The sequence below is a fragment of the Hipposideros armiger genome, unplaced genomic scaffold (assembly GCF_001890085.2).
Source record: "Hipposideros armiger isolate ML-2016 unplaced genomic scaffold, ASM189008v1 scaffold_104, whole genome shotgun sequence".
Taxonomy (NCBI): domain Eukaryota; kingdom Metazoa; phylum Chordata; class Mammalia; order Chiroptera; family Hipposideridae; genus Hipposideros; species Hipposideros armiger.
Genome location: NW_017731454.1, coordinates 3889145 through 3916084, shown reverse-complemented (window position 1 = coordinate 3916084; position 26940 = coordinate 3889145). Strand labels below are relative to the sequence as shown.

The window sequence follows — 26940 nt, the reverse complement described above, 5'->3', positions numbered from 1 at the left end:
ACACACACACACACACACACACACACACATGAAAGACCATCTGAGGACACAGTGAGAAGGTGGCCACCTGCAAGCTAGGAAGAGAACCCAACCATTCTGGCATGGGGGCTTTTAGCCTCCACAACTGTGAGAAAATAAATTTCTGTTGTGTAAGCCATCCAGTGTATGCTATTTTGTTCCAGAACCCTAAGATGACTAGTATCACTAGTATCACTGATTTTCATTTTTAGTTTTAAATAACGGGTAATTTTTATAGAAAAAGTTAACATCATGTAAGGAGATTGTTATTTTTAATGAAATAAGACAGTTTATCTTGGGAGCAGGGTCTATTCAGGTCCTCTGCCCATATTTTAATTGGATAGTTTGTTTTTGTTGTTGTTGAGTTGTATGAATTCTTTATATATTTTGGATATGAGCCCCTTATTGGAGGTGGTGTTTGCAAATATCTTCTCCCATTGGTTGCCTCTTTGTTTTGTTGATGGTTTCTTTTGCTGTGCAGAAGCTTTTTAGTTTGATGTAATCCCATTCATTTATTTTTGCTTTTACTTCCCATGCTTTTAAGGCCAAATTCATAAAATCTTCCCTGAACCAAGGTCTATAAGTTTAGTACCTATGCTTTCTTCAACATAATTTATTGGTTCAGGTCTTATGTTTAGGTATTTGATCTATTTTGAGTTAATTTTGGTATATTGTGACAGCTAGCAGTTCAGTTTTATTCTTTTGCAGAGGACCTGAACAGACACTACTTCCAAGAAGACATACAACCAACAAACAGATATATGAAAAAATGCTCAACTTCACTAGCTATGAGGCAAATACAAATCAAAACCCATAATGAGCTACCACCTCACACCAGTTAGAATAGCTTTATCACTAAGATGAGTGATAACAAGTGTTGGAGAGGCTGTGGAGAAAAAGGAAGCCTCATACACTGCCGGTGGGAATGGAAATTGGTACAGCCACTATAGAAAACAACATGGAGGTTCCTCAAAAAATTAAGACGAGAATTACCATATAACCCAGCAATCCCTCTCCTGTATCTACCCAAAAAATCTGAAAACATTTAGCCATAAAGATACATGTACCACTATGTTCATTGCAGCATTATTCATGGTGGCTAAGACATGGAAACAATCAAAGTGTCCTTTGATAGATGATAGGATAAAGAAGATATGGTATATATACACAATGGGATATTACTTGGCCATAAGAAAAGATGAAATAATGCTATTTCCCATAACATGGATGGATCTTGAGATTATCATGCTAAGCGAAATATGTCAGAAAGAAAGTTGAGAAACATGACTTCACTCACCTGTGGGATATAAAACTGAAAGCAACAAACGAACAATACAAACAAAGAAACAAAAACTCATAGACATAGGCACAGTTTAGTGGTTACCAGAGGGTAAGGGGGAAGGTGAGGTGATAGAAGAGGGAAATGGGGGGTCAAATATATAATGATGGAAGGAGAACTGACTCTAGGTGGTGAACACAAAATGCAGTAAATGATGTATTATAGAATCGTACACTTGAAACCTATATAATTTTACGATCCAATGTCACCACAATATATTTAATAAACAACAAAAAAATAAAATTCAATAAAAAAAGTTTACCAAACTTTTGCTTTAATTTCTAATGTGCTAAATACCAATACCTAACCTACATAAACAAAAACTTTTGGGGACCCTCAGTAATTTTTAAGAGTATAAAAAGAGGTCCTGAGGCCAAAAGTTTGAGAACTACTGGATTAGAGAATCACCTCTTTATTTCTACAAAGATGATAAATCTTAAAACACCCAAAACGTGAAGAAGAAATAAATGGATTTCTAGTAGTAAAATTTCTTGCAAGACTGTTGCAGAGTCAACCACACTATATAAAGACCACCTCTCCACAAACAATGAAGAGAAAATAGGCCAACAACAAAAAGATGATTCTCTTTGACTAACGGACTAAACATGTCCTGTGACACCTACCACACAGAATACACTATCTCCTAGATTTCCATCTATTCCTGGAAAATACTTCAAAATGGAAATGGCAGTGTTTTCCTTAGTGGTGTACCAGTAAGTCTGGGATACCACGTGTGTGGCTGGTACGTTTCCTGGTGGAGCCCTCATTTCCACAGCCAAAACCAAACTGCTGAGACACAACAAAGCTGTAGCTCATGTTACTGTGATTGGCCATTTCCATTCTCTAGTGACGCAGAGCTGAGGGGGAAAGTTGTCAGAAAGCTCAACTGCATGATGAGGGGTGAGTGACAGTGGTTGTTGGGACATGATCGGGAAGTGCTGAGCTGTTTTCTTCTACTGAGTGTTCCCTTCAGTTGTTGTGAATGAAAACTGAGTACAAATATACAGCCGTGGCAGACTGATACGTGGAATGAATGAGCTGGCCAGAGCCACAGGCACGACTGTGGTGAAAGGAAAAAAGAATGGCTGCGGTTGAACTCCAGTGAGCAGTATAGAGTCAGGGGTATGATGGAGGAGCCGTGAAGGGAAAAGCCTAAATGACAGCTCAAGACCTCAGTCTTTCGGACACTGCCCACGCCAGGGACACTCTCACAGACAGACCCTGACTGGTGGCAGGAACCCGGTGCGCGCAGCACATCAAACTCACTTTCTGGTCAGGAAAGCAGCGAGCCCGTTTGACACACTGCTGATTTTTAGAAAAGGAGATTTGGTTTTAGAGACTGATACAGCCATTTCCAAGTGGTTATAAAAAGAAACTAAGGACTAAAGTCACAATATCATCTAACGTCACAGTGATCTATTTTTATTTTAAGCTTGTTACTATCCTAACAATTGGCCTTGGGCGCGTTACTTTTTGTTCTTCTTTGTAGATTTTTGTACCTACCATTTTATTATCTAGGTACTCTCTTTTTATATCTGCAGTCAGAGAAGCACTCAATCAGATGAAAGTATTTGAATATATATATGCGTAATAAATATTACACACGTGGGCATGTGTGGACAAAATTTTATACAGAAACATAAAACTGTAGAATTGGAAAGGATATAGAGACCATGTGACTAATTTGTCACCTAAAGCAGGAACTTGCATCACAAGATACCGGGCCCACCAGGTTATCCTCTCATCCTCTTAACTATCCTTTGTGTTGTGTGCTGGTTTCACTGAGCTTCCTTCTAGCGCATTCTAGCCTGGCACCCCTTTGGAGTTCACCTCTTTAGTTACAATCCCATTTTCTATTTGGATTACTTATACACACACACACTTCCAGATCACCTCTGTGTAAGTTTGTTCTGACATTCATGGTTTTCAGTTCAGAACTAAGAATCTGATATTGGGCATTTTATCATCATTAAAGAAAAAAAGGAGAAGGAGAAGGAGAGGAACAGGGAGAGGAAGAAAAGAAGAAGAAGAGAAGAAAGAAGGAAGGAAAGAAGGAAGGAAGAAGGAAGAGGAAGAGGAAGAAGAATTTAATAAAAACAAAGCTTATTTTCTTAATCTGAAAAAAATTCCCAGATCATATTTGTTCATCTTGATTGTGCTACTTTCTTTCTAATTAGATGTATGCTATCTGAATACATTCTTATTCCCCTCTTTTGTTTGTCTTCATATTCAGTGGATTGTCCTGTCTCCCACCTACTTTTTTTCAATTCTGTGGATTCATGTCCATTGTCCTGGTCACAAACTTGGTCCAGGGCCCAGTCATTTAACACCTGAACTTATCTCCCAAATTCCTGCATTTTTCCCCTCTTATGTATCAGAGCACTGATACTCTAAGATTTATCAGGATTACATAAAATACCCTTTTCAGATTTCCACAGACTCAAATGGAATAGATGTAAAAGCACTTCATAAACTGCAAAGTACTTTATAACGATTAGTTGCTTCCCTTTCTTCTTTTCCCTCCTTTTATCTATCTTCCAGTTGAGATTATTTTCACTTTCTCAGAAGCTTAGTCATGCTTGCCTCCTGTCATGCTTTCGGCTGTACCATGGGCCCCAGTAAGATGTCTTTTCCTTGTCAATCAGCACTTTTATTCTGACTGATTCTGCTCCGAGACACTTCATGCCAATCTCTTCTTCTGTTCTCAGAAGTCCCTCCACCAACCCAAACGAGTTGCTTTCTTTTTTTATCGTCCTGCTCAAAACCTAGCCTCTCTCTTTGGGCCTCATTTAAACAGCCCAGTTTGTCCTGAATTTTACTAATAAGTTCAGACACTCGCAATAATCTGCCCAATCTATAACTGTTTCAGTTAGGTTCATGTTTTGGCAGAAAGTTGAGGGTGTGTAGAAAGTGTTTGATGTGTGATAACATGTTATATAAGGTTGATTATGAGCCTTGGAGTTAAATGGATCTGGGTAAAAATCTCAAGGTTGCCATTCATTAATGTAGGCCTATTTACTCTGAACCTCCCTTTCCTTATTCTTACTTCACAAGATAGATCTTAAAATTAAAGTAATATATACTAGCCTGCTGACATTCAACAAACAATAATGGTAGCCTTACTATTTTCACATATGCATATGCCTTTTTTGCACACATGACATAAATATACTGGCTAATTTTTACAACCTGGAATAAAATGAAATAGATTCATGAACTCTGCTCATGTTTTCTTTCGGAAGATGACTGTTCGTTAGTTTAAAAGAAACGAACCAAACAAAACCTTTATGTATTGACTATGGAGCCCAAATAAATAAAAATGTGCTTATGTTTTGGAAGTATTAAAATTCAAATGAAATCTGAACTTTACTCACATAGGAAATCAAGTTCAATAAGAAAATTCATTTGTGAGGCCAGCCGAGTGGCTCAGTTGGTTAAGAGCTCACTCCAGAGTGTGAGCTCTGAGCAACAGGGTTGCCGGTTCAAATTCCCAGCCTGAGCTGAGCTGCCAAAAGGTGGCAGGATGGCTCAGCAAAAAAAAAAAGAAAATTCATTGGCAATAACACCTAAAGCTTTAAATTATAATAGGGAATAAAAATATAAATGTAAGCACAATTCTTATAGTGTGAACTACTGTTTTCTTATTGTTAACTGCAGTATACACATGGCCATTGAATAGCTATTAAAGTTAGTCCTATCTTTCTCAAGGTGATAGAAACTTTGGAGGGACAAAAATCACGGCTTTTCTTTTCTGTCAAACTCTCCTGATCTTATAACAGTGCTTTTTCCATGATAAATAAGATAGTTGCTCAACCACTCCTTAGAAGTTCCAAAAAATTTTGATTGTTTTTATTAGTTCTAGAGGAAAGGTGGTAATGATCAGTGCCTTTATTCTGAAGGGAGCTGTTACACAAAGATAACGGAGCATCTTTGAAAAGGCAAGAGAAAGCTGGTCATATGAAATGCTACCAGAAGGAAAAGTCTAACCCCACACAATAGGGACACTGAGCCATGTGAAGCATAACGGTGCTTCCCAAACATTATAAGCAACAGAAACACACACACACACACACACAGCATTACTGCCGCTCCAAACCCTTTCATTCATTTCCCTTTAGGGCTTGGAACTATGCATAAATACATCTTTATACTGTTACTCATAACACACACACACACACACACACACTATACATACACACATATATGTATACATATGACATATATAAATATATATATATATATGATTTATCTTATTCTTTTCATAGTTACATATCTAGCATAAGCATTTTCACAATGATTTTATCAGCTCTATTTGAACCCAGAAGCTTATCTCATAGGAACGTTAACAATGCCTTGGGTCTGGGGCTTAGCCACCACTCAGCACTGGACTTGATGACCACAGAAATAACCTATAATCCAGAATTATTTGACATTTAAAAACAATGATTTCTATTTTCACTTTAAAAAGCAGCTAGAACAAACATAGAATATTCAAATTTACTTAAGTCCCAAGATACTTTTTCAAAAAGATCCTTACAACTCAAGTCAGGGTGAGCGAGGGAGAAAAACAGTAAGGAGGCAGAGCGCTCATACAGGAAAAAGCAGCCAAGGTGATCCTAAAATAGACCTTAACCTTATTCTGCAGAAATAAAAGCCAGAACGACAACCAAATCCTGACTGGGAACTGAACACTCCCATTATGTTAGTGGTTTTTGGAGTTGGTGATGATACTGTCACGCTATAAGAGTTTTACAGTAATTCCAGTTCCCTGATCAACTCACCCTTCTGTACCTTACAACCATAACAATATCTTATTGTCAGGGAAACAAGTGAAAGCTCTGTGTTTAGGGACCTGGGCCAACCTCTGTTTCAGATTCTATGGGGTCTTAAAGTAACACACAGTGCCCACTGCTTTTTCTTGAGGCCTTTCGTTGTTATCTTCCCAAAATATGAAATAAGGGCACAGATGCCAGCTGTCTTACAGTTGGCAAAGGGCACCAAGTTTTAGATATGGCATTTTTACATAAGTAAAAATAACAAGGAAGCAACACCTTGTTGAAAAAAACAAAAACAAAAACAAGTGGCTGCTTCGAATGCAATAGAAGATGTGCCTCCCTGTTGTAAAAAATTGCTCTCAGGCTCGTGGAGAGGGGAGAGTCTAATTAAAGTCAGGTTAAAAGCAAAGCATCTCTACACATGTTCACCAGTTACTGCAATATATAATCTTATCTGTCCAGATTGCCACTATCCTCTTCTACTTCCTCTTTCTCTCTTGTTTTATTTTTAAGCTCCCCCAGGCCCACATCAAAAGAAGGTCCTGAAGATGTTAGAAGTGAATGAATACAGCAGCTGAGGAAGAAGATAACTGTCAGTGGAAGACAAGGCCCAAGGAATGAGAAATATGAATGGCCACATTTCTGGAATAAATCTCAGACCCTGGCCACACCCTGTCCTGTCAAAGTGACCTCACGCTGAGCCCACTGCCAGCTTACTTTTGGAGCAAAATAGAACAGTCATTTCTTTACTAACTGAGAGGGTCAATCTACAGCGCCAATACTTGGAGAAGACTGGGGAGCACATTTTCTACCTACCGCTGTTCCTTGCTACCTTTAGGCTACATGACAATATGAAGACTCTTTCCTGATCTACCCCTAACTTCCTATCCCACCTTTTTTCATCCCATACTCTTCCCCTTTTAAGACTGGAGCTTCAAGGCAAACTGAAGTCCTTGAAGCTTTATTAAGATGCTGCCTTCTTTGTATAAAATGACGTCGTTACCTGGTGTGGTAGCCTGAATAACGGCCCCCACAAAGATGTCCTTGTCCCAATCCCTGGTACTTGTGAATATTTACCTTACATATAAAAGGGATGTCACAGATATGATTAAGTTAAGGCTCTTGAGCTGGGGAGAGTTCTTGAATTTTTCTGGGTGGATCCAATGTAATCACAGCGGTCATTAAAGGAAGGAGGCTAGAGGATCAGGGTCAGAGAAGGGGCCATGAGCAAGTAGCTTCTAGAAACTGAAAGGCAAGGAGATGGATTCCCCAGAAGAATGCCACCCTGTAGGCTCATTTTATACATCTGACCAGCAGAAATGTAAGGTGATAAATTGGTGTTGTTTTAAGCCACTAAGTGTGTGGTAATCGGTTATTGCAGTGATAAGAAACTAATATACTTTAATATACCTCTTGTTCACCCTGAACTCAGCTCAAGCACCCTTTCCTATAGGAAGCCTCTCCTGAGACTTCCCACCCCATCTGCACTCTTTTCTCTACCTCCTCTTAGGTACCTGTTCCTCCTTGCAAAGCACCTGGCATTTAGCTTTATAAAGCCTAGTAGTATAACTGTTGAAATACTTATGTTTCCTTAACTAGACTGAAATGCTCCCTCTTAAGGGCAGGGCCTATGTCTTAAGCATTTTCTTATTTCCAGTGGTTATCAATGGTTCTGACACATAGAGAGCACACAATATACATGAAAAAATTTTTTCCAGTGAGTTAGCATGACCCATTCCTTAATAATCAGCAGCCTTCACTTCCTTACTAGACTATCATCTAGTTAAGATACAGATCATACAGAAATAATTAGTTCATTACCACGAGCTTGGAAATCCTATGTAAATAGCTCCTTCCTCCTCTAGAAAAGCTCTCAAAATATTGTTTGTCCATAGTACACCGGCTTGAAGGAAGTGGTAGCCATCCTTTCTACGTGCAATGAAAAAGTTTATATTTTTCAGTCCCGAGGAGAAACCAAGTATTGGGCTGAATGAAAGAGAGAAAATAAAAGAGGAACAACTAGAGATACATTGGTGTTTCTCAAAACGTTATTGAGGTATAAATTGTATTTTCCAAAAAACGACTACAGCAGTCTCTCCCACCCCATGCTCTTCTGCGCTGTGACTCTTCACCATCAAGAAGTAAGGCCATTACCTTCCCCTTTGCATCCAGGCTAGCCTTTCTGACTCACTTGCAACTAGTAGAATGCAGCAGAAGTGACACTGGTGACTTTTGAGACTAGCTCAGAAGACCCATTGCGACTTCTGTCCCTTTGAATGCCTGCTTCCCCAGTGCTCCCCGGGAAAGCCAGCTGTCATGCTACGAGAAGCTCCAGCCACATGGAGTCCTACGTGGAGGCACTGCAGTTGACAGGCTCCACTGAGCTCAGCCCAGAAACTAGGCATACGAGTGAAGAAGCCTTCAAATGAGTTCCTGGACCTAGTCAATTAGATCTTCCTGGACAAGGCTCTAGACAAGACAGAGCGGGGACAATCATCCCTGCCATGCCCAGCCTGACCTTCTGACCCACAGAATCTATGAGCCTAATAAAACTAAGTTGGGGTAATTTGTTATGCACAAGCAATTAACAGCAACAGTTAATAGACAGTCCAAAAAAATAATGACTGTGACTTTGCTTCCTGATCCTAGGAAGATGGACTGGCCAGAGAAGAGTCTCGGTGAATTAGTTTAATCTAATTCTGACCTGATAGAGTGAAATATACACATGATCTAGAACTGCAGCTCCCATAGTTGGAGACTTGAGAGAATACATTTATTATAGTTCAATGAGAAACTGAAAAAAGTAAGTACCCTTCCCTGCATGTTGAAAATTTTACCACTAAAGTAGTTATCCACACGGTCTTGTGCTGGATTTATAGTCCTACACCCTAAATGTTCAGGAGGTTAGATTAGATGGGATTAAACTCAGAGCAATGCTGGAAGCACACCAAAAATGTCTGTCTGCTCTCCTTCCTGCCCAGTTTGGTCCACTGTAAATAAAACTTGACAGGCTTTCTTAAATCAACTTAATAACGTGTAGCACAAGTGCTTTCAGATGCCCAGTAGCTAAACCACATCAGCTTTCTTAGGAAGCCTTCTAGCAAGAGGCGAAAATAAGAACAGATACTGCCAAGAGTGCTGTGCACGAGAGAGCTGGTGGCCTTGAGTGACTCATTTTACAAGGCTCCATCTCTCCATACTGGAAGGTCAAAAGTGGGAAGGAGCTGGGCCTTTCAAAACCACACTCAGGCCTCAGGCTTATTTGTTACAGCCAGATGCTGTCATGTTGGAAGCAGATGAGAACACAGTTCTAATCGATCTGGAATCCTGATGAATTCCAGGTGTAGCTCCCAGCAGCCTGGGGGAGCTGGGAGCTCAAAGCCCTCAGAGGGTTTTATGGCGAGTGTCATAGTAGGACTGTGCAGCGTCTATGGGGCCTCAGCTTTGATTTCAAATAGGAGCATTTTTTTTTTTGCCAGAGTTCTACAGAAGCTTTCTTAAAGGCAATTTCTCAGATAAATCAAAGACTAAAATGGGAAAAAATAGGAAAACTAAGAAAAGTTGAGAAGAGCAAGCTCTAGGTAGAAGACCTCAAGGTTCCTAAGGGAAATCGGATTAAATATAGTGTTTATAACTCTCACGTGGGGGTTACTTGATGTCCTAACCTGTATGTGTAGTTTTATGACCCAGCGGATGGCTAGCTATGGTCCATGAGAGAGAAGAAAATGCATTCCCAGAACCCCAAGTAGTGTTTATGGTGGCTACACTTCAAGAGCACAGCATGGGAGTCTAGTCACTTTTTAGGAACACCGGCCCATTTTCCAGGCCTGTTTCTCCAGTTTCCTGTTAACTGTGCATTTCCCCTCATCCATCCAATCAACCCTTTCCTCGGTATAGGAAGCTAGTTTCTGCTTCTCGCAAACAAGACCCTGAACTAATGAAAACACCAAAAGAGCAACATTTACTTCCAAAGGTGCTTTGTTTCTGTCTGGTAGACCAAATGGGCAAAAATATATATTGCTGTGTAACTAATTAAGTATCAATTGAGGGAAGATGGTAATATGTCCTTCCATGTGGTTAAATTAGCCAATAAGGACAAACAGATGACTCCTTGTTCTCACTCTGGTCCTCAATTCAGGACCATAAAGTTTCATGATGACATGTTTCAACACCAAAACCAGATGCAGTAATCCCTTTATTTAAAAAACGGGCCGGCCGAGTGGCTCAGTTGGTTAAGAGCATGAGCTCTGAGCAACAGGGTTGCCAGTTTGATTTCCAGATGAGCCACCCGAGCTGAGCTGCTGCTGAGCTGCCAACAGGTGGCAGGATGGCTCAGCTGGTGAGAGCATGTTCTCCTAACAACAAGGTTGCTGGTTCAACTCTCACATGAGATGGTGGGCTACGCACACCCACAACTAAGATTGAACACGGCACCTTGAGCTGAGCTGCCCTGAGCTGCCAATGGGTGGCCAGATGGCGACTGGACTTGGAGCTGAGCTAGCTGTGCTCTCCACAACTAAGACTGAAGGACAACAACTTGGCTGTTCCCAACACTATTCCCCTTCCCCAATTCTCCAATAAAATCTTAAAAAAAAAAATTTTTTTTTAAGAATTCAAGGATAATAATGGTTGACTAAACGATTGTTTTCAAATACTTACTACACTCACATCGACAGGTATGTCACAAACCATGGTTGGTACATCTAAATTTATGTAATTAAAACTCAGTACTTACTCAGTAATATCAGGCTTTGGCCTCAACCCCCATACCACCAAAAGTAAGGCCTTGAGTTAATACTCTTAACCACCATCAGATAGAATTAAATTGCAAATGCTCTCTATTTTCCTAAAACATGTACTTCAGATATTTTAAGACATGTAGCAAGATTCTTTGAAAGAAAACCAAACTTGGGATTCTGAACATTGATTAAAATATGAGAAAATGATGTAATCATACATATTGGGTTGTTGGAAAAGTGATGATGCGTTTTTGCAATGAAAAACATAGAAAAAATATGTCTTGACTTTTCCGACAACCCAATAAAAATCTTTATCAAGCGGTAAAAGACACCTTCTTTCAAATTACATTTGAATTAATGAGTAGTGGTCAAATAGGACAGAATGATTTGTTGGCTCAAGAAGTGGAGGGAGGAAAACCCTACCATTATACATAAGATATGCTGTCTTTAAATTTCCTTTTAGCATCTGGTGCCACACTGCAGCAGAATGCTTGGCTGTGCTCTATCAGTGATCAAAAAACAAAGGGTCTGGCATTTGCATATTATGCATGCATATTAGTTTATAATGTTATGCATATTAGTTTATTTGCAAAAAGATACTGATGCCTGATATTGCACCATACCCCACCAGCACCATACCCCATTGCCCCCAGGAAAAACATGAATAATTCCTTCATCCTTCTTAACTCTTTTGCTGCGATGTTCGGATATGTTTTCCTGTGGCTTGCACTATCAACAACAAAGATGTTTTGTATGCCATATTGTGTAACATTTTGTAATACATTTTTTATGTCATAAAGGCCAGTAAATTCTCATTTATCTATACTTAAATCTAATTGGTGCCACTTAGTATGTTTTGAGTGATTTTTGCTAAAATTCAATATAATGGTAAATTTATTACCATATAACAAAGGTTTAAAATAAAAATAATGTCATGCATGTACAAAGCAGCTAAAAATGTTATTAAATGCATAAAATAGTCAAAATATCAACTTTTTATTTTTTTGTAGATTTTTGACACATTTTGAAAAAACGAACAAACTTGAAATCAACGCAGTGAAAGAGTTAAGGAGATGAATGGAATCCCAATTCATTAAATGGGACCTAAAGCTTTAAAAGCAATCATCTGGAGGGCAAAGACCCTTCTTTGGCCCTACTCCCTGTTATCCTGGTACCCGGTAGCATTCTCTGCCAGGAGCAGCTCAATAGGTTTACTCACTGACCAACACCCTATCTGCACAGGTACCTGAGATCACAGGACAACTTTTCCTACTCAGGAACAGCTGGCTCCTAAACCTCCCTCAACCCAGATTCCAATGACATTTTGGATAAAAAGATTAAAGGACACACTCTTCACTATGATATATACAAGAAAAAAAAATCCATTTACATAAAGATGGAAGAAGAACAGACAAGGAGGGGATTTAAAAGACTGCGCTGTGAGTGGCATTACATTTAAAATTTTTTTAAAAAGATCAATACAAAGTAACATGTTTTTTACCCTAAGATTGTACAGGTAAATAGGTTGATGCTCTTTTGATCTATCCGTAAGAATAGTTTCTTCTGTAGCATGTTCCTGCCCTGTCCTCATTCACAGGGCTATGGGGATAACCCCTTTGCCTGGTCTGTCCATGTGCACACCATGCTGAGGTTAATGCAGGCCCAGGCCGAATGCACGCACAGAATCCGCTCTGTCCTTGGTTCGCCTCTCCCACATGGCATGGTTTCTGTCCCAGGAGAAGCAGAACTTACCCACCATCACTCATAGGTAATTACAGAAATAAGGAAGATTTTAGTTAAAGCTCTAAAAATTCAAAGTCAAAATTAATTTAGTTCTCATTACATCTAGAGAGTTATTAGATTTAGAGTAGGATTACTTTTTTTTTCAACTAAGTACATACTATACCCTAAATGGCTAAACCATATACAATTCTAACACCAGATAGCTAAAACTCAATTCTGCAAGTATTTGGGTGCCTACTAGGAACAAGAAAAGACTAGTTCATCTAAGAAAAAACAAAATTAACATTTGTCTCATGAAATACTGGCTTTAATACTGATTCTATAAAATTATAATTTTAGGACATAAATTGACCTGCACTATAATCAGATACTTGCTATAAAATATGGCTTATATTATAACAAGGGTCACTGATAAGTATACAGTATGTGCTTCTAGTATGAAAAAGATTTTGACATGTGATATATTCAAATATGATCTAATGATAAAGATTTGGGAGTTATATTAGCTTCACATACTGTTACACTATTAGACCCATCCACTAAAACATGCATGTTCTTATTTGTAAATGTAAACTTTATTTACTGATAGGTGATATATAAAGACATTCACAGACAACCATTCATACATTCTTATTTCTGAAGTCTCCTTTTGCTTTGGAAGCCAGAATACGAATGAATGGAAGATTTGCTATTATTCTTCATCATTTTCTTGTGACCTGGGTATTTTTTCACTATCACTGAGGCTGAATAGAGAAAAAGACAATATTTGGTTCTGTCCACAGTTGGTACTAACAAAATGAATATTATCAAAATCCTAAAGCAATGACTGGGGGCAGGGAGGCAAGTAAAGGGGCACGAGGACCTTTCTCTCTGTTGACAAGATATCTTTGCAGCTTCTCAGCCCAGGTGCAGGATTATAGGTCGCTCTCTAGTACATCTGGCTGCTAGGGTAGTGAATCCAATTAAGAAGGCAGGGTGGGGGAAATGGCTCCAAGTTCCTGTCTAACTCAGAACTTCCCTCAGGAGTCACACACAACTGGGCCCAGACATTGCCTGAAATGAAGTTCAGAATCGGTAGCACCAAATCCTGATCCTGGCTCTGTCCGTTGCCTGACTATGTGACCATGAGCATACAATGCATTTGGAATTTTAGTCTATTCTTCTATAACAGGGAGATATTACTATCTGTCTCTCTGATGTTCTTATAGAACCAATGATTTCATGTGTACACCTAGCACAGCCTCTGGACTATAGCATGTCTTCAATAAATGCTAGCTGGGTTCTACTCCAGAGGTTCCCAGGAGAGATGAGAGTTTGGAAGTCCCTCTGAGGTCGGATTTTAATCCAGCTTGGGTCTTAATCCAGAAGCATCTGGAATCAAATGGAATTGCCAGGAGAAGGCACAACTTGGCTGTGGGTCCTACCCGTAATCTGAAGGCAAGGTCCCATTGCCTTCAATTACTTTTGTCATGTCTCACTTCAAAGTAGCCTCAGGCACGTATTAGGGGAGCTAACAGGTACCCTTCCTGGCCATGTAACACTGCACACCACCACAAAGGGAAACTGGCCATTATTTCAGTTGTGATATTTTGGAGCCAGAACCCTTGGTGTCATATGACCTATATATAATTGTTTCTTCTTTTGTAGTCATTTAATTTCTATTTTCAACCATCCATGTCCATTGGCTTATTGTTCTCCCGTGACAGGATCACCTGGTTAAGATTACAAGCTGCTAAAATCAGTGTCTGTATATATTTGATAGGCTTTTCAGGGCATCCAGCAGAACAACAATAATGTGTATGATTTGAAGAAAGTAACTATGATGAAAGAGTTCATAAAATTTACATGGTGGATGCTCAAGTATCAACCATAATGAAAACCACATACATTTAACAAAACCTATTTTCAAATTGGCTATAGTCCATGTTCTCCAAAGGAAAATGAGTACTGCAAATCATCTTTAACTTTTCTTGGAAATGAGACACCAACGAAAGCTTAATGCACCCATTTAAGATATTTAGACTAAGTTCATTGCCTTTTCCCTCAGTGGCGTCTTAGGAAAGTAACTATTATACCCCTCAGGCCCTAGAATAAATAAAAAGGTTAAATCATTCCGTTCAATGATGTCCAAACATAAGACGTTTGTGTGAGCAATCTTTTTAAAACTAAAGAGTATCCTACCTCCTTAAAGTTGTCAAATGCTGATAAAATGATTTCATGCCCGCCTCTGACAAGACAAACGGCTGCCAACAGTTCTAACACAAGGGCTTTTGTTCTGTAAAAACAAGAAGAAAAAAATAAAACCACAAATCAGTGAAAGTGACAAGATGAGTCAGCTGTTCCTTGCTTCCAGGAAGAATATGACAATAATAAAATATTTGTCCATGTATGTTTTTTAAACTTTTACTAACTAAGGTATAATCATATTAAAGTACATTTTTAAACCTTTACCTACTTCTATATGTGATTTATCTGGGTAGCAAAGTTGGAAGGCATGTTCCCCATTCCCCAAATTACAATTTACTCACTAATGAAAATCAATTCTGGAAAGATTAGTCTTTTAGTCCTATCATCAGATGACTCGGTATAACATGGTTGAAAGTTTTATTGATGAGCTAAAGACAATAGGAAACATGGCAATAGTCAGGAAAACAGCCCACTAGTTAAATATTTTCCCTGGTTTTAGAGTCAGAGATAAAACATTTGCCGAAAGAGTTTAAAATCAACTGAAATTAACGTCCTACGTTTCAAATCTGCTAATTTGTTTGCACATGGCCCCATAAAAATTCTCTATGACAATGCAAGTTTCTATCATTTCTTCTTCATATGCAGATCTGAAAGGAGCTGGATTACAGCTCTGGTAACACAAGAATATTTTCTCTGACTCAAGAAAAGAAAACTCCATGTGAAATATTTTTAGAAGGAGAACCTAGAGATACATTCCAAGTTTTCAAATACAGCATCAAGGACAGCATTGTTTCTTCATCACAAGATCACTCCAGTATTTAATCATTTTTCTTGAATAAAGGCTATTACCAACCTCTAAATAAACACTGTTCTGATAATCCACAATGCCAATTGTCTTAAGAAAAATGAATAATGACTTCCCTGTAGTGTAAAGCAGAGACACAAGTAGCATGACTACTTGGGATTCTAGTAAACTAAGGAAGCCATCACAAAGTTGCAAAAGTTTTAACCAGGGGGAGCTTGAAATAATAATATCAACATCTAAATAGGACTTCATGGTTTGCATTGCATTCCAAATCCGAAAGGCTAATTTATAATTAGATTTTTTGTTGTTGTTGAATTAACAGTTTTCAGATACACAGTCTACACAGAGGTATCTGAATAACACATTTGAAATACAGAATGCCTCACAAGAACGGAAAATGCGTTCTTTAGAATGACTAAAAGAAACTGATAAGACAGGCTTTTACAAGTAATCTGTGATGTGACTAATATATATGGCCCTGGCCTTTATAGGAAAGTGAATATAAGATGAAATCTGCATGTATGATTATTTTCTTATTTGTGTTTGTTTTTGTTATTTTGTTGTTGTTGCTTTTGTTACTAAAAGCTACATATGTAAATGTTGCAAGTGAAATGTAGACAAGGGATAGTGGTTTTAGTTAGCTTTCGGCAATACTTCGTGTAGCTAAGTCAGTATCAGTCCTGGCAATCTGGCATCCTTATCTCATGCTCCCTACCAAATTTGGCTAAACTTCCAACGATGCTGAGAACCAGGCCTTGAAAGGAATGACAGCTTCAAGAGGAGGGTGAAGAAGGGCTGGAGGAGGTGTTGCCAGTTGCTCAACTCTGTCACATGTAAGAATATAACTTAGCTGATCTACATACAAAGCCAAGGGGTCTACTGGCGATCTTATTTCAGAGCCACAACTGAGAGTTTCCGAACTCTAACTTGGTTAAGTGTCAACCAGCTCTCTTCTTTCTCTAGTTAGTCACACCTGCACATTACAAATCAAACTCACCTTGGATTCTTGTTGTTCAAGCTTAGTGCAATCTCATTGACAGCATGTGGATGAGACATGACCATGTTGAAGCCATACTGAAATAAATGTGGAAAAAACAAGGCATTAGGAGTCGACTTAGGGGACTGTCAGTGTTGATTAAAAACAAAAGCCTGAAGTTTCTTCTTCTTTTTTTTTAAGCTTATAAAACATTTATTTCTCACAGGTCAGGAGGCTAGAAAGTCAAACAACAGGGTGTCAACAGATTAGACGTCTGGTAAACATCCTCTTCTGGGTTGTAGATGCTGAGTTTAGTGTCCTCAATTGGTGGAAGGAGAAAAACCTGAAGTTTCTACCTAATGTCATTTTTACCACCCTAAATGCATTTATGTCTCTACTACATCAGTGTCTGAACGTATTTTTCAGAAAAACCCCAGGAATGATGTTGCTATTAAGGGAGCCTATTTCCATTCTTTATGAATGAACTATTGGGTTGTTGGAAAAGTCATGACACATTTTTGCAATGAAAAACATAGAAAAAAATACATCATGACTTTTCCGACAAACCAATACATGTTTCTCTTTATTAAAATGGTGGAAAGGCTCCAGTCAGCCCAGTGAATCTCAATCCTGGCTGTTCATTCAAATCACCTAGAAAAGTAAACAAAACACTGATTCTCCAGGACACACCCCAGGTCAACTTGCGCTGACTCTCAAGGACAGGACCCAGGCATCTGAACTTTTCTTATGCTTTCAGAGTGATTCCACGGTTCTGCCAGATTGACAACCACTGTATATACTCCCTTATCCGGGCAATGCCTAACAGGATCTAAAACCATGGAAAACCTACATTGCTCTGAGGCAGGTTTCCTCACCCTTCTATAAAATGAAGTTCAGTAAGAGGCCCAGGAATCATTCCTGAGTCTGTTGAGCTGACGGACTTTTCCTTCTCTTCCAAACTCACTCTCAGCTCATGGCCTTATTTCCAATTATACTAATATAAGCAGAAATAAAAACTTCCAAAAGCTGCCACCACCACCACATCAATCCTCCCACACGGACCTGTGGCTAACCTCCTCTCCTCTTCCTAAAGATGAACTCTCCCACACTCCAATCTAAGGTCAATGCCTCCCACTTGAGTCCTCGATCCCATCTCCTCTCACCTACTCCAGAGCATTATGTGCTTTAGCAATTCTGTCATCCCCATCGTTATTTTTTCTCTCTGCTTCATTACCATGAACATAAAAACATGATGCAAAGACTCTTATCCTAAATAGCAACAACCACATCTCTCTTGACCCTACAACCAGTGTCCAGCTACTCCCTCCTTTCTCTGCTACGCTTTAACGGCACAACTCTAGCACCCACAGTCTTATTCCTCTCGTCCTGTTCTCTCCTGAAACCACTCCATTCAGGCATTTCAGCACCACCACTCCAGAGAAACTGTGCCAAGATCCCCAGTGACTCACACTGCACTAGAGCCAATGGCTACCTCTCACTCTTCATCTTCCATGACTGGACACAGGTGAGCACTCTCTTCTCAAATCATGCCCTGTACTTGGCATCTACGAACCAGGCTACTTCTCAGTCCCTGTAGGTAGTTTTTCCTCATCTCTCTGACATTTACGCAGAGTGCCCCGGGGTTATTTGGGACCTCTTTGTTTCTTTGTCTACCCTTATTGGTTGCATCACTTCTGACTTTATATACCATGTATTAATTCCAAATTTGTATCTCCAGCCTACACCTCTGCCTTGAACTCCAGGCTGGCATATCTGACCACCTACTTACGGTCTCTATTTGGATGTCTATGGACATCTCTAAGTTAACATCCCCCAAACAGAACTCCTAATCATGTCTCCCAAATCTGCTCACCCTGCAGCCTTCCCCATCTTAGTAGATGGCAACTCCATCTCACAGGTGCCCAGGACAAACACCCTGGAGACACCTTCCAGTCCTCACCACATAGCCAATGCTATTGCTTTTACCATCAGAATAAAACCAGAATCTGCCCAACTCTCATCATCTCTACTCCTAAAATCCTGGTCCATATCATCAACACTCACTTAAATTAATGCAAAAGCCTCCTAAATGGTCTACCTCCTTTTGTCTTTCCCTCCCAAGGGCAATCCTAAACACAGAAGTCAGAGAGATCGCATCAGATCAAGTCACATTTTCCCTCAGAACCTTTTAACATCTTTTCACTCAGAGCAAAGCTGGTGTCCTTTCTTCGCTGGCTTCTAAAGCCACACACAGTCAGGACTCCCTGTTAGCCACAGATTGCATCTTCTACTTTTCCTCCCTCTTACTCATTCTGATCCATCCAGCCTGCGCCTTGGGCACATCAGACTTCTTCCTGCCTCGGGGCCTTTGCACTTGCTCTTCTCGACCTAGACTCATCTTCCCCTAATACTCCTCACCTGTTCCCCTCATTCAGGTTGTTATTGAATGTCATCTTCTTGGTGACACTTTCTTGGCTGGCCTATTTAAAACTATTAAAACACACACTTTCATCACTTCCCATTCCTATTTCCTGATTATTTTTTCTACAGCACTTAGTAATATTCTCTGGAGCCAGTCTTCCTGGGTTCAAATCTGACTCCACCACTTATTAGCCATAGAATCCTGGGCAAATTACGTAACTTCTGTCTCGTCTCTCTGCTTCCTCTTCAACAAAATGAGGAAGAGTAATATTACCAGTCTCATGGGACTGTTATAAGACTTCCATGAATTAATTGGTTTAAAAGCACTAGACCTGTAGGAAGCACTATATCAATATTAGCTTTCATTTCTTCATCACCATTATTCTCTGGAATGCTACGTAGTTTACCAATTTATTTGTTTATCATCTGTCTCCCTCACTAGAAAGTAAGTTCTTATTTATTTAATGCTAAATTCCCTATGCCTAGAACAGGGGCTATCTAACAATGCTCAAAAAATATTAATGGACTGAAAAAAAAATAAATGCCTGTTTCCATTATTGAACTCAATTCAGCACTGTGATGTTGGGTTTGAACTCAATTTCTGACCCTCTATGTAGGTATTTATTTTCCATTTGTACTTGGACCCACCTTGTAGCATCCTTATCAATGGAAATCAAATCTTATTTTTATATATGAATTATGTTTTTCTAATTTTCACCCCTGGTTTGTTAATCTAACTATACCTGACTCTGTCAGATCACCCTTGACATTCTAAACTCTACCTTCCACTTTGTTAGGATTCATCCAACCCACACACTGCACTGTCTCTCCCAGTGTTTCTCAGAGTGGGAATAACCCAACACATAATCACCTGAAGCAGGAATCTGCACTTTTAACAAGAACTCCCCAGGCACTGCTTATTAAGATCGGGAATCATGAGGTCCAACAGGCAGTAAGTGTAACTTCCTGCCTGTCCACCACATAACTCTTTGAGAAGCACTGACCTCCCCACTGTGCATGTGTCTCTTCATTCCCAGTGTTCTAACGGTGTCCCATGACCGCCCACAACCAAAGGCTACTCTATCGTTAATGGTCACAAAGATTTACCAAGTAATCTAGATGAGTTTATCCCTGTAGGTGAAAATAGTTTCCCTTTAAATATAAGTACTAATTAAAATATGAGAGCAATGGGTTAAATCTTGAGCATCAGAACAAACCAGACCTTTCTTTTTCAATAGCACCTCATTAAATCCTGATATTTAATTCAAATAGAAATAATACAAGGAAACCGAAAAGAACAAGATCAGAGTCTGACACATTCAGATTTTTTTAAAAGACTAGAAACACAAACATACCTGATAATTCATGATGGCACGTAAACACATGATACAGACATGCACGTCATCTTTCTTACTCACTAATCTTGAATTTTTCAAGGTTCTTCGGCTCGGCAACGTATTATATCTACAAATAAAAAGGAAACATTCTATAAAACTATAGATTACTTTTACCATAGGCACATGCAGTGGAAAAAATGGGCATTGTTTTCTACCTTTACCTGCATCTAAACGAGGACTGCAGGTTAAGACCACCACCAACACACACACCCATTGCCACTAAGCTACTTCCGTAAACGGCAAGGCCACAGGACCGTGTGCGCTGGTCATCGTCAGGTAAGGCCAGTTAGCCACTGACAACGAAACAACTCCACTCACAGCATGTGATAAATCAGACTGTATGTGGGATTTATCAACAACGCCAGCTCCTCGTTAGTAGGCCAAGCCAGATTGCAGAGGGGATCACTCTGCAACACGCACGCAGGCTGCATTTACCAGCAAGTGAAGGGGAGCAACTTAGCTCATGTGCAGACCTCCAATCACTGACACAGTGGAAACTGCACCTTGCCATGAGAGCTCTCAGAAGTCGCTGCTGCAGGTTTAAGCCTAGGCCATGTCATATATTAGTGACACTGACATCAGCCTGTGCTATGAGACCTTAACAGTATACATAACCTTAATAGTATGCAAATGCCTCCACAGCCTGACCCTCACCTACAGCCTCCTATGGCAGCTGAAACGTAGATGGAAATATGCTGATATTTCACAGGGTTAAGATTCAATGGCAGGATTCATTCTAGAGATTCTACATCACTAAGCCTTAGGGGTTCTGTCTGGATACTTATCAGAGCCTGCAAGTAGTAAAGAAGTGATAATAGAACATGGTGCAAATAGAGAAGATGACAACACTGAGGGCTTTAATATAAGCTTTAAATCACTGCCTTAGAGTGCAGTTTTCTCTGCAACTCCCAGGCTGAAATAAAAACAAATTTCAAAAGTTGTCAACTACTTTCCCATAGACAGTGAAGGACAAAAATGCTCCACAAAATAAGCTAAAGGCTTTCCTTTTTCTTGAATTGAACTAATGAAAAAAATTACAGGAAGTTATGATTAATATTAACTCCTTTAAAAAGTCCTACAGGTGCAGGCTAGGAGTTGAAAGCTAGATTGATAGTTTTGTCTGAAACTGTAAAGCGGACCAGCCCTTTTCAATTTTATTTTCTAGTTAAAAACTTATCAAATGGAAGAAAGATGATTCTTTCATATGAGCCTCCTAATGTGCCAAATAAATTTTTGATGATCACTTCAGTAAGTCACTTGCCTCAATATACCTGAATGTGTAAGATCAGTTTGCTGATGCTAGTTAGAAGAATGCTTTAGTCAAGGACTTACTTTATTCACACTGAGAAATGAAATTTCAGTGATGGAAGTTGGCCTAAATCATTTTTGAATGCAAAAACAAAGTTAAGGAAACAAATTCAGATTTTGGTGTTAGTAAACCCAATTTCAACATCTAAAATACAACTTAAAATATGTCAACTTCTCCATAACCCAAGCCTGAGTATGACTTGATGGAGGTCTCACACAGACTGGGACACCCTCAAAGACACACCAGTCTGACCCAAGAATCTGTGATCTCCTCAGTCTATCAGAAGTTCTTTCACTTCCTCTTTCTTAATTTATTTTAACCTCAGTTTTATATTTCTTTAGTGAAATCACTTGTTAGGTATATAACAGTTGATTAGAGGAATAGTTATTATGAATTGAAAGCAATGGCTACTAGAGTGAAAGTATCCAAGATTAATACAGGGGCTATCAATATAATTATCTATTGCTTCCTGATCTAGATGGTAAGGCCTGGAGGGAAGAAGCAACTTATTTATATTGCATTTACCTTTAGCACTTAGCAGAGCCTTGCATAAATACCAGGTGTTTAATAAAATCAACTCTGGGGCTTCAACAAGAGCTTTGGTTTGATTTTCTAGGGTGGTGGAAAGTGCCAGAAGCCAATTCTTCTGGATTGCTCACCTTACTCAGGTGTCCTTATTGTGGTAAAGTGGATGTGTCAATTGTTAGTCCTAATTCTGCTGGTAATTTGGAGTCACCTTTGGTGAATCTATTAAAACTGACTCCACAGGGATGGGGTTTTGATAGTATCACCATTGTGCACTGGAGCTGCATGCACATTATATTATGTGTAAAATTAATATAAATTTATACATTAATATATGTGTAAAATAAACTCAATCACAGTACACAAACCTGCACAGCACAGTACGGTGGAGTGAGGACAGTCACGCCGTCTCAAAGGAGAACACTTTTTTTTTTTTTTTGCAAAGCATCATACTTAAAATTCCCATACAGTCAACCTTTTGTCAATCAAGCCAGTCTTGACTAAGTTAATATAGACTTACTCTCGGTAACTGTCTTTAGGCATATGACAGTCATTTTTAAATGGGGCTGTAATTCAAGAGGGAAATATAAAATGAATGGATAAATTGTGGGATGAGTGTTGTAAAGGTGACATGACAAAGAGCATAACTGAACACGAAATATTACCAACGTCAATTTAAAATATACCTGACTTATGGTTCTTTGAATGGTGGAACTACAAGATACTTTCATTATTTTTGTCAATAATTTAAAATTTTCTACAATGGGTGTGTATTACTCTCCAAATAAAGAAAGAAACAAGGCATAGAAAATGAACTCTTGTGGATGGTCTAGGTTTAGATTCCCCTAAAGATAGAGGGCTAACTAGAGAATGTGGTCATAATGCTTTTCCACTTCAATCACCCTACGGAAGGTTTCCTAGGAAGCCTCTTAGGTGGAGAGCTTGTCCTAATCCACCTTCATAAAGCACAGTGGAGGGTTTCTGTGATGAGGCCAAATTCCACCACAACACATGTAACAAAAGAGCTACGTATCATCAGAAAGACTAAGCTTTGAAAATCTAATTCCTGGGTGCCACAAACGACCACCTGGATATCAATAAGCCTGAATACAATGATTAACATTTTCCATAGACACAGAATAAGGGTAACTGATTTAATGCCATGAAATCTACCAAGTGCATGACTCACACTGATCCCCTTAGGTGGGGTTGGAAAATCACAGTGATAATCAGTCACCAATTAAAAGTTGAAATAGCTCAAATGAAACTAATCACAACTGTCAAATAGTATATGTAAAAGGCACTGTTGTATTATCATGTTAACACTAGCAAATACGATTCAATATACTGTCTTTGGAAAGGCAGATAAGGCAGCCTGTATCCAGTTCTATGACACAGCCCTCAGGCTGAGCTATCGTCCCCTTTTCCAAGCTCTGATCATCCTAAACTAGCTATTTGAATATACTTTCCACAATGACCTGAGCTTCACAGGGATGAAGCTAGTGACTCAGTAGGAGTTATGGGTGCCTCTGGGGTAAACTAATATCCTTGGCACATGTTCTATCACAGAATTACATAAAATGAAACCAATTACTATAATATTTTCTTCCTGAAGCTATTACGACACCTCATATAAAACAGAGGCTATTTGAACAGAACCAGACTGAGACTGTCCCTCCAGTTCATTGTTGTGTATTAAAAAGGCCCCAAAGAGAGGCAGCATTGGTGTCTGCATCGTTTCCTGTGGATAGCTGAAGCAGAGGAGCTTTAGTCCTGCCCCACAGAATACGTCTTGAGTGATCCCAGACACTGTCAACAGCTACTGGTGCATGCTCTTTTAACTAAGACTTGAAATTGGCTTCTTCACTAGTAGTTCTCAAATCCCATGGTATATCATTCCTAACCTAGGATGAGGAGAAAAAAGAGGGGCTTGGAAAGAGCTTCCACTCCATTCATCCCTCTACAGTGGCTGCCAGGCTGATGGGCAGCACTGGGATAATGGAGCTACTGGTTTTCAAGGCTGCTTTGGAATTCAAGAGGGAAGGAGAACAGCACGAGTTAGAACACCACAAAGCTAGCTGTTCTTACTTAGACTCACTTGTGTTTCCTGAATAGATGCTCCCCGGATTGCAGCAAGACTTTAGTTTCTAGAGTATTGAAAGAGTTGATTCTGGCATATTTTGCCAGTGTTCTCATTTTATGGATGAGGGCATTTACAGAGGTCCTTACTCCACCATTTTCATGGATGTCCCATAACGGACGTTTAGAGATCATTTTCTGCCCAATGCATTCATTCTGAAGTGTAACAGTTCCTTCAAGTTGATGGGAACAGGTTTAATGAGGTTATGAAACAATTAGGTCTCTCTGGTTTTGGGGGCAGGATCCTGAGATGTGGAGATCGAAGAGAACTCTCTCAGATTCCAAAGGAAAAAGCAAGAAGATAAAATATTTTTGGAGTAGTTGTGACCCAATGCCTGGACCACTGGGGTGAGATATCTAAATGCCTTTCTGAGACCCTTTCATCCCCCAACAGGCAAACAGAGCTTTGAGGCTCTGGATACCTAGACACACAAGAGGGGTTTCCCAGTGACAGAAAGTAGCCCTGAGTCTAATTTTTGGAGCTCCTGCCATGTCCAGGAAAAATAATGGGGCAGAGATATTCAGGGCTGTTTTTTGAGGTCTCAAGTGTTTTAAGGAAATCCTGGGTTTTTTTAAGAAACCTTGGGAAACTAACACCACGAAATTTCTCAGGCCCTCTTCCCCATCAACTTTGAGAATTGTCTGATATCTTGTCATGCACTGAACTAAAACTAAATGTTACCCCATCATTCAAAGATGAGACACTATCTGGGAGGGGCTGGCAAATAGAACTCACCAAGTTCCATTAATATGGAAAGAAACAGATTACAAAATTGACTTCAGATCAAAACCAAACAGAAATGACTCTAACCACTTGTATTAATTTTATGCACCAGCATTTATACATACATGAAATAATAATAAATGAAGTTATAAGTCAATGCGAGTATGAGTAATAGTCATAAACACTAAGTGATTTTTACAAATATCTTTTAAGCAACCCATACAAAACATTTCCTTTAGTACTGTGGTGACAACTGTCCACTGAGCCACCTAGTTCATGTGTGGCGATGAATCTGAGAAGCATGGAGTGAGCAGCTCAACCCACATAGACAGCACTGGCAGCAGGCGCTACATGGAAAGAAGACGCTTCTGTTTTGAAAGCCCTTAGGAATGACTGACGAGTGAGCTCCAACCAGGCGACTTCCTCTAAGAAATGACAAGTAAAACCTGAATTTCTGACTCCAGAAGCAAAAAGAATGGCAAGGCCAGCAAAGGAAACCTGGGGAAGTAGCTCTCCTGGATCTGCTTGACCACAAATTAGATACACAGGGATTTCTTTGCCGGTACATGTTAATAGCCTGAATTATACATAACGCTCATTAGAGTTCCAGTTAGAGTCCAATTATGCTGTCCTTAAACCACTACTCATTGTAGAGGAGTTTTAAAAGGAAGCGACAGTAATTGTGAAGTAGTTCTTCATGTTTAGGAATATAACAGACAAGTCGGACTACATAAATTAAAAAGCTTCTACACAGTGAACAATTTCAGTGAAAAGGTAACCTACAGAACGGGAGAAAATATTTCCCATATATCTGATAAGGGATTAATATGTAAAATATATAAGAAACTCCTACAACTCAAGAAATCAAATAATCCAATTAAAGAACGCGCAAAGGACTTCAATAGGCATTTTTTCCAAAGACTATGGCCAAAAGGTATATAAAAAGATGCTCAATATCACTAACCATCAGAGAAATGCAAATCAAAATCACAATGAGCTGTCACCTCACACCTGTCAGGATGGCTACTTTTAAAGAAACAAAAGATAACAAGTGCTGGCCAGGCTGTGGAGAAAGGAGAGCCCATGTACACTGTTGGTAGGGATGTAAATTGGTACAGACACTATGGAAAATAATACATGAAACGTTCCTCAAAAAATGACAGATAGAACTGCTCTGATCTGACCCATCACTCCCACTTCTGAGTATTTAGCCAAAAGAGTTAACATCAGGATCTCGAAGAGATAGCTGCATCCTCATGTTCATCGCAGCATTATTCACGATAGACAAGATGCAGAAACAACCTAAATGTCCACCAATGGAGGAATGAATAAACAATATGTGGTAAATACGTACAATGTACTATTATTCAACCTTAAGAAACAAGGATAGCCTACAATATGCAGCAACACGGATGAACCTTGAGGATGTCATGTTAAGTGAAATAAGCCAATTACAGAAGGTCAAGTGCTGTATGATTCTTTTTATATGAGTTATCTAACACAGTCAAGCTCATAGAAGCAGAGAGCAGCACGGTGGTTGCTAGAGGCCAGGGGAGGTCAAAATGAGCAGTTGCTAACCAACAGGTATAAAGTTTCAGTTATGCAAGGAGACTAAATTCTAGAGATCTCTACAGCATCATGCCTAAAGTTAAAAATACTGTACTGTAGGGCCGGCCGAGTGGCGCGATGGTTAAGAACTCGCTTGGGATGCCAGAGGGCCCCGGTTCGGATCCCACATATGAGGGTCAGTGACACTGCCCTCCACAGCTAAGATGCTGAACAACAGCTCAACCTGGAGCTGGGCTGCCATGAGTCGCCGGCGACGGCGTGGGCTGCAGTCCCT

At 39.5% G+C, this 26940-nt stretch overlaps 1 protein-coding gene across 9 annotated transcripts in view; it reads right to left on the bottom strand.

Moving 5' to 3' along the window:
• FMNL2 (formin like 2) overlaps window positions 1-26940 on the bottom strand; it is a 297656-nt gene that overhangs the window by 46907 nt on the left and 223809 nt on the right. For all 9 annotated transcript variants that reach the window (XM_019646515.1, XM_019646518.1, XM_019646514.1 and 6 more), the window contains 3 exons: window positions 20359-20467; window positions 16604-16680; window positions 14796-14889 (listed from right to left, as the gene is read on the bottom strand). In XM_019646515.1, the coding sequence (XP_019502060.1) occupies window positions 14796-14889; window positions 16604-16680; window positions 20359-20467 (280 nt within the window). The remainder of the gene's footprint in view (window positions 1-14795; window positions 14890-16603; window positions 16681-20358; window positions 20468-26940) is intronic.